Below are 12,415 nucleotides of genomic sequence, written 5' to 3'. Positions count from 1 at the left end.
AATCGTTTTTTGTATTAAATATGTACCTATAACCGCAATTCCTTAGACAAAAACGAAAACAATTCTCTCGATTAATACGTATACACTCAACGGTATTATTCCAGGTTGAGTAAATAAACGGTATTTGACTCTATGAATTTTCCAAAACGTAAATCATGCTTTATATATACTTAGTACCTACAACAACTGCAGCTGTTGTCTTAAAGACAACAATGTGAAATCATTCGAGGAGATATATATAGAAATAAAAAATATTAATAACGTATAATTTCAGTCATATATATATATATTATATATGCATCCCATATTTAGTTCTATACATTGCTGGTTTTAATTACGTCAATCGCTTTTTAATTCGATTTTTACATTGTGAATAGAATAAGATTGGAACTTATTGTTTTTTTTATGATATATAAATTTTATCACATCTTTACAAATTTGGGTATCAAATCAATGACAAATATAACATATTTTATTTAAGAAAGAATTAATTATTTCAGAGATCTGTCAACAAATACCTGCTTTTTATAAATCAAAAATAATAGCATAGGATTATATTACTAGTGTACTTAGTTGACACCTTCAGAGGCTACTGTGATCGGTGGTAGTCCGTAGATGTAACAGAAATTAGATGATATGAAATACGATTAGTGAGGATTTAAGCCCACTAATGCATGATCACTTGTTTACTACTGTATAGTATTACTCTAATAATAGAGTACGTAATAAACAATTTAAGATGATCACACGATAAAGTCATACATTTATAAATATTATTAATCTGTTAAGTTACAATGAGAAAGAATAATACTTTTTAATTAGTATTCATATTTAGTTTATAATTCATATAATTATTATACGATCATTATAAATACAAATAAAAGTCATGGTGAAGCTGTACATTTAGATAGAGGTCCAATGTTAAATGTTGAAAGATCTGTCATGATTTTTTCATTGAAATTGAAAATTAAAGTTAGTACTATTAATCAGTAAATACAACAACTACAGTATGATAATTCGATAATGGAAATTGAAAGGGCCTTTAATATTAATTATTACAACTTAAGATTAAAGACTATATAAGTTCATAAAAATATGTTTTAAGTTATTAGAAAAATATTTTTACAAGTTCTTAATTATTATGAAGTTTTCTATATACGAGTATTATAGATAGATTAATCACGAGATGTACTTAAGGTTTAACGTCAGTTTTAAACATTTTCTGTTCATCAGATATCGTTTGATGTCTGCTAAGTTTTGAAAAAATATTTACTGTATATAGGTAAATAGTAAAAGTTTATCTTATACAAAAACAAAAAATAAAATAAAAGGTAAAATATTATTATCATTATCAGAATTGCAAAGATATAAATGAACATATTTTTTTAGAGTCCAAATAATAAAATAATAATAATGATAGTATTTGAATCTAAAATGTTCAAGTAAAATGTTTTAGTTTAAAAGCATTAACGTTTACGTCTGTGTGTCTTAGTTTTTGAATATTTAAAACGCATTGTAATTTTAACGTTTTTGCATAAGGTGGATCAGTGTGGTAACAGCAGTAGATATACATGATATATATTATATGTATGCAATGTGTATATTTCCATACTGTGTTTTACTCCATGGAAGTTTTTACAAGCGGAGAGTATACAGAAGATAGATAGGGGAAGAGAGAGAGAGTGAGAGAGAAAGAGATATACACACAGATAAAAGGTTTCAAAAAAATAAAACCAAAACGCACCAGTGGAAAAATGTCAGTCGGAAATATTGTGCAACGGCGGAGGGGGTGTTATACACTAATACGATGCTTTATTTTATTACATCTAATTAGAGTAGTTGTTAATATATATATATCATTTATTTTTTTATTTTATCGTTTTCGAGTATTAAACTGTGTATTGTATGTATAATTTAATAATTTATTATTAAGCATTTATTATATTATACTGTATACAAATGTTTTAACTATGCAGTAGGTACCTGTAGTATCGAAATTGAACAATGAAAGTTGCAGTATTTCAGAGGTTTTTCTAATAATTGATAATTAAATAAAATAAATAATCGTAAAATTCTAATTGTAAATACGAATTTTTAATTATCAGAAAATATTGACATACCGTTCGTGGTTTTCATTTTAAAGCAATTTTAAAATGTCTAATAACCAGTAACACTATAGTAATAACTAAGACATAATACGAATATGTATCGTTATACAACGATTTAGAATAGGTATATTGTATTTTTGTATTGCGTTTTTATTTTTTCGTTTAATTTTTACATAATATTAATACGTTAATTTGGTTCATTTAAATTGGTTCTTTTTTTATTTAAAGCTGTTTTTGCACTATATGTACAAATTATTATTAAAAATAATGCTATGCTATTTGAATATCTGCATTTACCCAGAACTCAATTATCTACTGCACTGCTATTGAAAAAATAATATAATTAATTGTCGATTTATCGGGATACGGTTTAATACAATAAACGAGTACAATACCACATAATAAACTATAGTAGCTTTAGTCATGAATACGACACGTGTGTGATACATCGTGTCATAATATCGCTGTTAATTATACGAATAAATAATAATAATATTGATATTAAAATCTTAGAAATGCGTAAAATCAATTCAACTGTTGGATGCCGATTACTCAATTTTGTGAGCAGCGTCGTCAATTCGGTGTTGGTATTTTTTCAACAGACGAAACGGTATAATAGTGCACTTTACGGTTTATGACTTATAACCAATATAATCTATTCACGACAACCGGTCGCCCGTGAAAAATGTAAACGATAATATTGTTATAATAGTAATACGATAGTAGTTATGATGTTATATAGTTGTTTATTGCGATAGTTTTATCTCGAACAAAATAATAACAATAACGAGGAATAAAAACCGAAAGAGTCGAGAGACGGAAAAACGGCGGACTCTGGTCCGCGCGCAAAAGCGTAGGCGGTTTCCAGTCCGTCACCCTCCGCCGGCGTCGTCGTGTCGTCGGTGGCGGCGTCACGACATCGCGCGCGCTCAACCCCGCGCGATATCAGCCAGTCGGCGTCCGGTGTGCACGCCACGCTGTCCGTCGTCCGACGCTGCCGCTCTACACACGAGTGTTCCGACCGACTCGGCGTATTTTTATTTTTCATTTTACGAGTGTTATCGCCGTCGTCGTCGTCTTCGTCGTCGGTGGCGAACAACGGCGGTTTTCGCGTCTTCGCGTACTCTCCAAATCAGTGTCGCGCGATAGCGTCCGGTCGTATCCTCTCAGCGCCGAACCACGAAACCGGACGCAAATCGAGATCGCTGAGCCGCCATACCCTCCCGAAAAACGATTGTTTCAAATATCGTTGTCGATCGATATAGTCGTCGATCCGTACATCGTCATAATATCGTTATCGCTATTATTATTATTATTAATATTATTATCGTTACGCGTACATCTAACCACGACATACGTGTACGATTTCGTGTCGTGGCACGGCGTGTCGCTGACAGACGCACGGCCGGTGACGCCGATGCGGCCGTGCGTACGGACCTCGCGCGGTGCGTGACCGCGTCCCGGTGACGACGATTACTGCGCGAACGCTACGAGATGTGGCCGCGTCCACTGTCGCGCCGGTGGTGTGGTCGTCGGTGGTGATGTCGGCCGTCGACACGATGTTGACGACGATGGGCGGTGGCGCCGGACCGTGTTGGCTACAACTGATTGCCGTCGTGTGGTCGGTGCACGTGTTGGATGACTCGTCGACGGCGGTCGCCGCGTTACCACCTGTTATACGAATCGGTGAGTTTTCGAACGATGACCGTTTTATTGTTATTATTTTTATTATTTTTAATGGAACCGCGGTTAGGTTAGTATCGCACTTACGTCAGCCAGATTTTTGGCGTTGAATTATTTTCAAAATAAAACGCAATGGCTGACGATAATTCGAATTTCGTTTTGATTTAAAATATTACGTTATTGTTATTGTTTTTTAAAAAAAAGTTTTTTTTTGTTAATTTTAAAAATTGTTTGTTGGCTTATCAAATATACATTTCAAACTTGAGCTCAAACGAAAACAAAATACATGTGCATTTTAATAAAATACCAATAGCGCGTAACTTTCAAGCAAGGACTTAGGGAGCTTAACCGTAAAGAATTTTTTTATGTATTTAAACGTTATAAATATTAGATATTTATACGTTATTAAATTGACATTTAACATAATATGTATAAAATGTAGATAAGTTATAACTCACAAGTAAATTATTATCATAGCACAGTGGAGCCCTTAGGTAGCCCTGTTAGTTATTTATAATTTAAACCGTTTTCAAAATGTTCATTGATTAAATTGTTTTCATTCATAAATTGATATTTATTTTATTATTCTCATAACCATTGTCAATTATACAAGTATGCACTTATATTTGAATGTTATTATTCAATTAATTTAATCTTTTGACTGAAAATATTGTGTTTCCAGAAAGATTTTATGACTTTAATATTTTGAGGTATACGCTGCCTGTGTCTTTTTCGTATAATGTATTCAAAGAAATAGGATAACAACCAATTTATTCATGTTTAGTTTTAATAATTTGTGATCATGAAGTATTATATCTAAAATAAAATAGAATTGGTGTGAAAAAAAAAAATAAACAGGACAATAATTTAAGAAGATAGCAATATAGCATGTATTCAGAAATTTTACAAAATCTCAACGAGACCGTTGTCTATAGCTTGCTTGAATTATATAACATTATGTAATATGTATGATTGGGATAAAATACAATTATGATTGTTATTAAACAAATATAAATGTGTTGAATATATTTTTTTTTACTGATAATTACAATGGGTTTATAATCATTATAGATTATTGTTAGATGTTCCGTTATTGAATTGTTATACTAACTCTCATATTCTTAAGGTTTCAGACTTTCTATATATATACGATATACCTACTATAAAATCATATTATTATAATATTCTAAATGATTCGCCGTTGAATATTTAATCAATATAAAACGAAAGTTTAAATTCGTGTGGGATATATGTATTATATGTATTATAGTTATACAAAGAACAAGTACGGAACAATGTTAATAATTTCAGACAGAAATATTTTAAGTTAAGTTACAAAAAGATGTGTATTAAATAAATATATATACAAGACAGAAGACAGAATGTTTTGCGCTGCGATGTGGAATGTGGATAAAGAAAATGAATAATATTAAATTAATTAATATACCAATGATAATTAGCTATCTACTTACCTTAAGTATTTAAATTATTTTTGTATTTTCAATACCGCGTACTATGGACATGCTATATTTACTAAGTATCATTCGTTGATGATTGTCGACTTACAAAAAAAGATTAGGGTATTTAGATTATTCTGTCATTAGTTTTAAAGCGCAATTATGCTTTGGTTATTTCGTCGTTTGCATTGTTGCTCCGAAAACTGGAAACCATAAAAAATCATAATACTAAAACATAAAATAAAAAAGTATGATACCCATATTGATAAAAATAATAATACTATATTTGATAAATAAATGGAATGGGTGTACTTATTCGTTTACATTTTTTACGTGATCTAACACGGTACCGACGAACAAATAAGCAAGGTCCACTTATTTTATAGTTACCTTATCGTGCGTCGTGCCATAGTTTCACTATACATTGTATAAACTAGAAAACTAATAATAAATATTGTCTTAACTTTAACCAAGTCGTTATAGTAATGGATAAACATTTCAGAAGTTACCCCTTTTATTATCTACTTCTTATGTTACTGGATAAAAGTGATAGGTGGGTGCTTAATAATAATTATCTAGATTGTACTTATACGAGTATATAGGTATATTAAAATCAAAACGTTAACATTGACAACGTTTATAAAATAACAAGTTTTTGAAAATCATTTGTATTCATTGTATTTATATAAATAACTTAGCACGATTGTCATTAAATAACAGATAATATTATAAACTATTAAATTTACTCAAAATAATAAGTATCTATATATTTATATTTATGTACAATTTATAAATACACATTTAATAAACTTGTTTAGTTATTTCGTTTTATAAAATTATATAATACCTATAAATTTTATTATTTTAATAGTTTGGATGCCATTTAAAAATGCTTTGGTGGTAAAAACAAATTCAAAACTTTTTTTTATTTATATATTTCTAAATAATAAATGAAGATATAATCCGATTAGAAATTAGGAAAATTATAGTCTTTTCATCTGTATAGTCGGCAACCCGGATGTTTAGAGTGGAAGGTTGATCAGTAGCATATATGTTATTAAGAGCCGGGTAGACTTTAGTTAAGTCAGCGTTTCTCAAACAGTGGGTCGCGAGTCAATTTTTGGTGAGTCATGAAATTTTTTTTTAATTATATAGTGTTGTGTATACATTAATATATTTTAGAACTACTTATTGATTATGTAAAAGTGAAAAGATGTAGGTTGCTATAGATTTTTATGGGAAAATTTGGGTCGTGGTCCTAAAAATATTGGAACCACTAGAGTAGATTATTGTGTCTTGGTTAATACCAGCTAAAATATTATTAACCGAAACTAATTTTAAAATGACGAGTTATCACATAAAATGTAATGATTAAAAATATACAAGCTCCAAATTTGTTTTAAATTTCAAAAGTAAGCCATAATTCTTTACCCTATTGAAATGCTTGTGAAACATCTAGGAAAGTCCATGTACTTTGTTCAATATAATTTATTTTACAAGTGAATAGAAAACGCGGGGCGTAGCGTATACAAAGTGCTTGTGTATAGGATAATGGCTATTTCAGAACTGTACCAAATAAATTATAATACAATTCTATAATATAGCGTTTAAATACGTTTTTGAAAATCATTTTACTTCTTATGCATTTAAGATTTAACAATACTAATAGAGTAATTTTTGATATATTTGCCATTTATCTTGTAAGTGTTATTCATACAAAATATATGTTATATATATTACCTTGCAAGTAGTATTGTAAACGCATATCTGTTTATACCACATTGATACGTTTAAATTTCCATCGTATACCACGCTAAAGGAAGTGTTACGTATAGTTAGCATACTAAGTTAGGTTATTTTATCGGTTATATAGCCATATTGCCAAAGTTAATTACCATAAATATTTGTAATTTAAATAGGTATCGGTACGTAATACCTAAACCTCAATTTTCTTAGGATATCGCCTGCTATTTAACTTATCTCAATTAAATGTTAAATGCTTTAACGTCAATAGAATGCAAATGAGAAATATTTGATATTTATTCATAAAAAATGTCCGAAAAATGTTATTTATATATCAAAAATTAAATAGGAGTAGATACAAGTTTGCTTTAAAAATAATAACAAAAAAAAAAAAAAAAAAATCGTTATGCAAAAACAGTAAAAAGTTTGATAATCATTAAGAAAAAAGAAATATTATCTAAAGGCTGTTAAAACTGTATGAAACATTTTTATTTTCGAATTTTGTGCGTTAAACGAATCATACATTATTTATACACACATAATATAATATGTTGGTATTGAAAATCACAGCAGCGTTCGATCATTAATAATATTAGAGTATGCGGTGTACCTACTATAATAATATATAGCTTTCGTCCGTCCGCTTGAAACCCATACAAACGCGGTTGTGGGCAGTCGACCGTGCCGTCATAATATGCGCCGGCAGACGGGTGAATAGAAATATATCTTTGGACAGTCCGATTCCGGGTGATAAAACATCATATAGTCTCGTCGGTGACCAAATCTACGCGAACACGTGCAATCGGCATTTGCACCGTCCGGTTATCGTCTGAACTACCAAGACAGTTTCATATAAAAAAAAAAAGCATTTTTATATTTGCATAATATTTATTTAGGCGCAGTTTCGCTCAAAACTATGATAATTGTAGTAGAACGTGGTGGCGCAACGGGGAAAATGCCGTGTGCAATGACAATAACAATAATGAATAACGGGGTTACATGCATAATCTTACACTCGAGATGATATATCTAAATTTCAGGTTGACATTATGCGCGCGCGCGTGTGTGTGTGTGTGTGTGTCTGTGCGCGTGTACGTAATACGTTTTGTTCTTGTTGTATCTTTGTAAGAGCTGGACGATCAAAATATATCCTTTGTTACATATTTGTAAATTATTGTTATAATAATATATCGGTTGTAGTTGTCGCAGGTTTGATCAAATAATATATAGTTTCCACTCGACACGATCGGTAATATTAAACAGCTTACGGTCATGATGGTTCATTATTGTGTTTAACTGCGGTACCTATTACATTCACATAACTGTGGCCCGTAAGCGACAATATTAAATATTAAAATTATTTGGATCCACACGTGTTGTATGATATTAAGTATTACTTAATCTGACCGTTTTATTGTACACGATATGTGTATAAAAGCATGCAAGATGAATTCAAGCGGTAAAGATAATATTACACTAATATTAGTTTTTGTTTGTATCAGATGAACAAACTGAAAAATTACAAGTTTCATCCACTTTAGGTGTCTAATAATTAGCGAATAACAGTAATTTTTAAATTGGTATTTCTGCATGTATGATATAATACAGCATAATATTTTAGTACTCTGGTATTCATAATGTATATATAACTATTTTTAAGTGTATTAAGTTCCAAGGTCTGGTTATATATTTTTTAATTTACAACTAACTGAATACATGTGTAATGTATATTATATATATTATAGATAAAATACCTATATCTAAAAATTATCTAATCAGAAAATAAAGCCACGATTTTGATCGATTTTTATGATTTAATTAAAAATAATATAAAGAATTTCATAAAGAGTAGTCTTATGTTTTTTTTTTTTTACTTTATAATAATGTTTTAAATAATAACTAATAATATTAATCAATTAATTAATTTTATAAATCATATTATTTTTTTTTCGGTTTTTTAATATTATGTATAAATTGTATATTATATTCGCCAAACATATTATAAATATTATAGTAATAAAATTGAACTATGTGTTATTTACTGTATAAAATATATTTTAAAAAATTGAGGTTTTTATCTTAAATTTGTAAATTCCAGCAGCATATTTAAAAAATAATTAATAATATTATTCATACAAGATTGTTTTATATTTTTTAATATTTTAAAGATTTTAAATAAAATCAATTGATTTGATTAAGAAAGTTTTTATGGAATATTTATAACACGATATTACCAATTTAAAAATACATTTATGTATATAGAAATATAGCCACATATAATCATGAAATAAATAACTTATAACTTTATAAGAGATTATTAAAAAAATAATTTAAGTACTATATTAAATTTATTATTTAGTAATCTTGTGAAAAAATCATCCCATGCAACATTTTGATTAGCCATTAAATTTTACTGTTGAAAAAAAAAAATAATTACTTAAATGTTTTTAAAAATGTAGTATGTTTTCATATTTTCTTATTTCGTATAGGATAAATCGAAAGTCACACTGTATCATGGTTAACGGGCAAATAATTATAACCTATTGTTATGTAACTCATAGCTTTTGACATTTTTAACATCGACAATTCCCTTTTAATATGATGCTTCATAGTATAAAAAAGTGCGGTACATGGTTTTAAGTTAGAATTTTACATTTGACAAGTTATGACATTACTTTTTTTTCGTTCAAAGTCTAAGGTTTAAAAATAAAATCTATTCTGACATATATGGTGTTCATAATTACAATTTATTGCTAGTATTTTTAAAACAAACTTTATTTAAAACGTTCTTCATTCTTTGGTTCAGACAATATTTGAAACACAATTCGGATTCACTAATAAGCTACTTAATCTACTTAATAATTAATGCAATTTAGTGCATTTCCTCGGAAAATTTCATGGGATACTAAAAATAAAATTACATTGATTTAAATTGATAACATGGTGACTAAAAATGTCAGTATATTTTAGCTCAATTTCCAGTCTTCGTAAATAAGCTTTCGAAAAATATAAAGTAAATATTGTCATACTATATAACTATGGTTAGATATAGGGTTACCAGATTTTGAAATCCCCAGACCAGGACATGATATTGGTTGACCTTTTTTTTTTTTTTGTGTAACACTTGTATACACTATTATTGATTAGTAATAGTTTAGCACTATTTTTAAATTTATAATTTATATTTATCATTAAAAGTATATAATTTTTTAAGCATTTTTGTTTATAAATTTCAACGAAAATAATATAGCAGCAAAAACACGTACGTATATTTGCAATCACAAACAAGACACTGACTATAATTTTATATACAAAACCTTATGGAGACACATAAACCTAAAACTATGCCGATTAGATTTAGTGATTTAGATAACATAATATAGAAGATAATAATATAATATAATGATGGCGATTCATTAACACTTCATTCATTTTTATTTATGCACTTTTATTGAATTATTTCGTAAGAGGTTTAAAAATCCTACCTTTGCTTAGAATCAAAAATAGTTTTTTTTTTTAAAATAACGTTTATTAAAGTATTTACAATCTATACTATATATGTACAATGAGTAAATTCGAGGGTGGATTGACAGTGATGGGGTAGTAAAGAGGAAGCAGCTACATACACAGGTAATTTTAAATTACAAAATATTTACAAAATTTCTTGACCAGTTTCGGTTAAGACGTCTGATTGGGTTACTTGTAAGTGATTTTGAGTGCAGTTGAGATATGAGTTGGTTTGAGTAACCTTGCATTTTGGAGTGAAATTTTGGATAGAAAATGTAGAGCGACATTTGTGTGTCATGAGTCTAACTTGTCCCCAAATTTGGATTCTATACAACTAAATGAGAGCTATAGTAGCTTCATAAGAAGCGTTTTATTTTTAGGACAAAGTTTGAGTTTTAAAATTGAGTGTAGAAGGTAAAGGGCGTGTATTACATTGTTTATTTTTATTGTGATTGTAGCATTTCAATATGGTTGTAGTTAATTTTTGATTGGTAGATATGTCATTTAAAGTTACCACTTGAAAATAATTATTTTTTATTTTTGTTTGGAAACAATATTAATAAATGCTGATCATGCAAATTAGAAAAATAACTTAAGATTTTATAAAACTGTAGCAATAGTAATCTTCATTATTGATCCTAATCATTATAGGTTATCGTTAAACGACATACAGTCAACAAATACTACATTTATTAGATACTCTACTACGATTTATTTGTGGCAGTACTCTTGGATTCTATTTCTATTATTTTTTTATATTAATTATTCTAATAAATATTATTTTTACTATACATTTTTGTTTTTTGTGAATATATTTTTATCAAACTTATTTTCATTAACTATTGTGCTTTGAAATTAATTGTAAATATTTGGTTTTAAAAAATGCAATTTAATTTTAACTTCAGTTAAGGCACTTTTTTTCTATTTGACTTGTTGCTTTAATAATCTATTCCAGCAAATTTTAATCCAAACCAATTAAATCCTAATAAAATAACCAATTTGGATTCTTATATACTATATAATAACTACTTTACTGAGATTATACTTATTTAAGTAGTTTTATTAACACTACAAAACGAGGTAATCAAATTTTACGACGTAACATTAAACAAAGATTAAATCCGCATAAATACTTAAAGCAATAATAATAACTAATAAGTAACACACGTTTTTACCTTATCTCCTATTATGAGATTGGTATACCTAATATGGTATAAACATTAAATATATTTAACTTGACATTTCAATAACCACATATCAATTCTTCTAAATAAATATTTTGTGTTTACGTTTTTTTTCAAATTTAGTCTATCTACATTTTCAGAAGTAGTTAGATTATAAGTTATAACATATTCGCAAATATTAATTATTATAATGTTAGTTAAAATAAATACCATTATTTTAGTTCATTGTTAATTTTATTTACATTATTTTAGAATTTTAACAAGGGTCATTTGTTTCACGAACATGTAAATAATAACTGGGAACCGTTAGACACTATTGTTCAAGAAAGTTCTACATTTGATTAATTTAATGGAAACATACTGAATTTAGCACTCCCCTGGGGCTATGCTAAGTACTATAGGCCCATATTGACAACTTTTTATAGCAATCTTACTCTTTAAATTGCAATAACGTTAAGTAATTGAATATTTGTATAATTATTTACAAACCATCAATTAAGAATAAATCAGTAATTTTAGAACGCATAATCGTGTGTTTTTTCGTGCATCATTAAAATTGTTTAAACATAAAATTAAATCGACTATAATGGTATCCGAATTGCAGAAAACAACGTTTAAATTAAATTCTTGAGAAATATGATGTTTATGAGTATTTAATTTAAATAAAACAATGAACAATGGTTATAAATCATAATAATTTAAAGCTTAAACAATATGAGTACCTATTATAGAA

General features: G+C 28.0%; 1 protein-coding gene across 1 annotated transcript in view; it reads left to right on the top strand.

Moving 5' to 3' along the window:
• The first annotated feature begins 3,010 nt into the window (after positions 1-3,010).
• Positions 3,011-12,415, top strand: part of LOC132923268 (glutamate receptor ionotropic, kainate 2-like) — a 154,572-nt gene continuing 145,167 nt past the window's right edge. The window contains exon 1 of the mRNA XM_060987143.1: positions 3,011-3,794. Within this exon, the coding sequence (XP_060843126.1) occupies positions 3,650-3,794 (145 nt within the window). The 5' untranslated portion in view covers positions 3,011-3,649. The remainder of the gene's footprint in view (positions 3,795-12,415) is intronic.

The sequence above is a fragment of the Rhopalosiphum padi genome, chromosome 1 (assembly GCF_020882245.1).
Source record: "Rhopalosiphum padi isolate XX-2018 chromosome 1, ASM2088224v1, whole genome shotgun sequence".
In the NCBI taxonomy this organism is placed as follows: domain Eukaryota; kingdom Metazoa; phylum Arthropoda; class Insecta; order Hemiptera; family Aphididae; genus Rhopalosiphum; species Rhopalosiphum padi.
The sequence above is the reverse complement of the archived record's forward strand: the minus strand, read 5'-3'. Positions and strand labels throughout refer to the sequence as shown.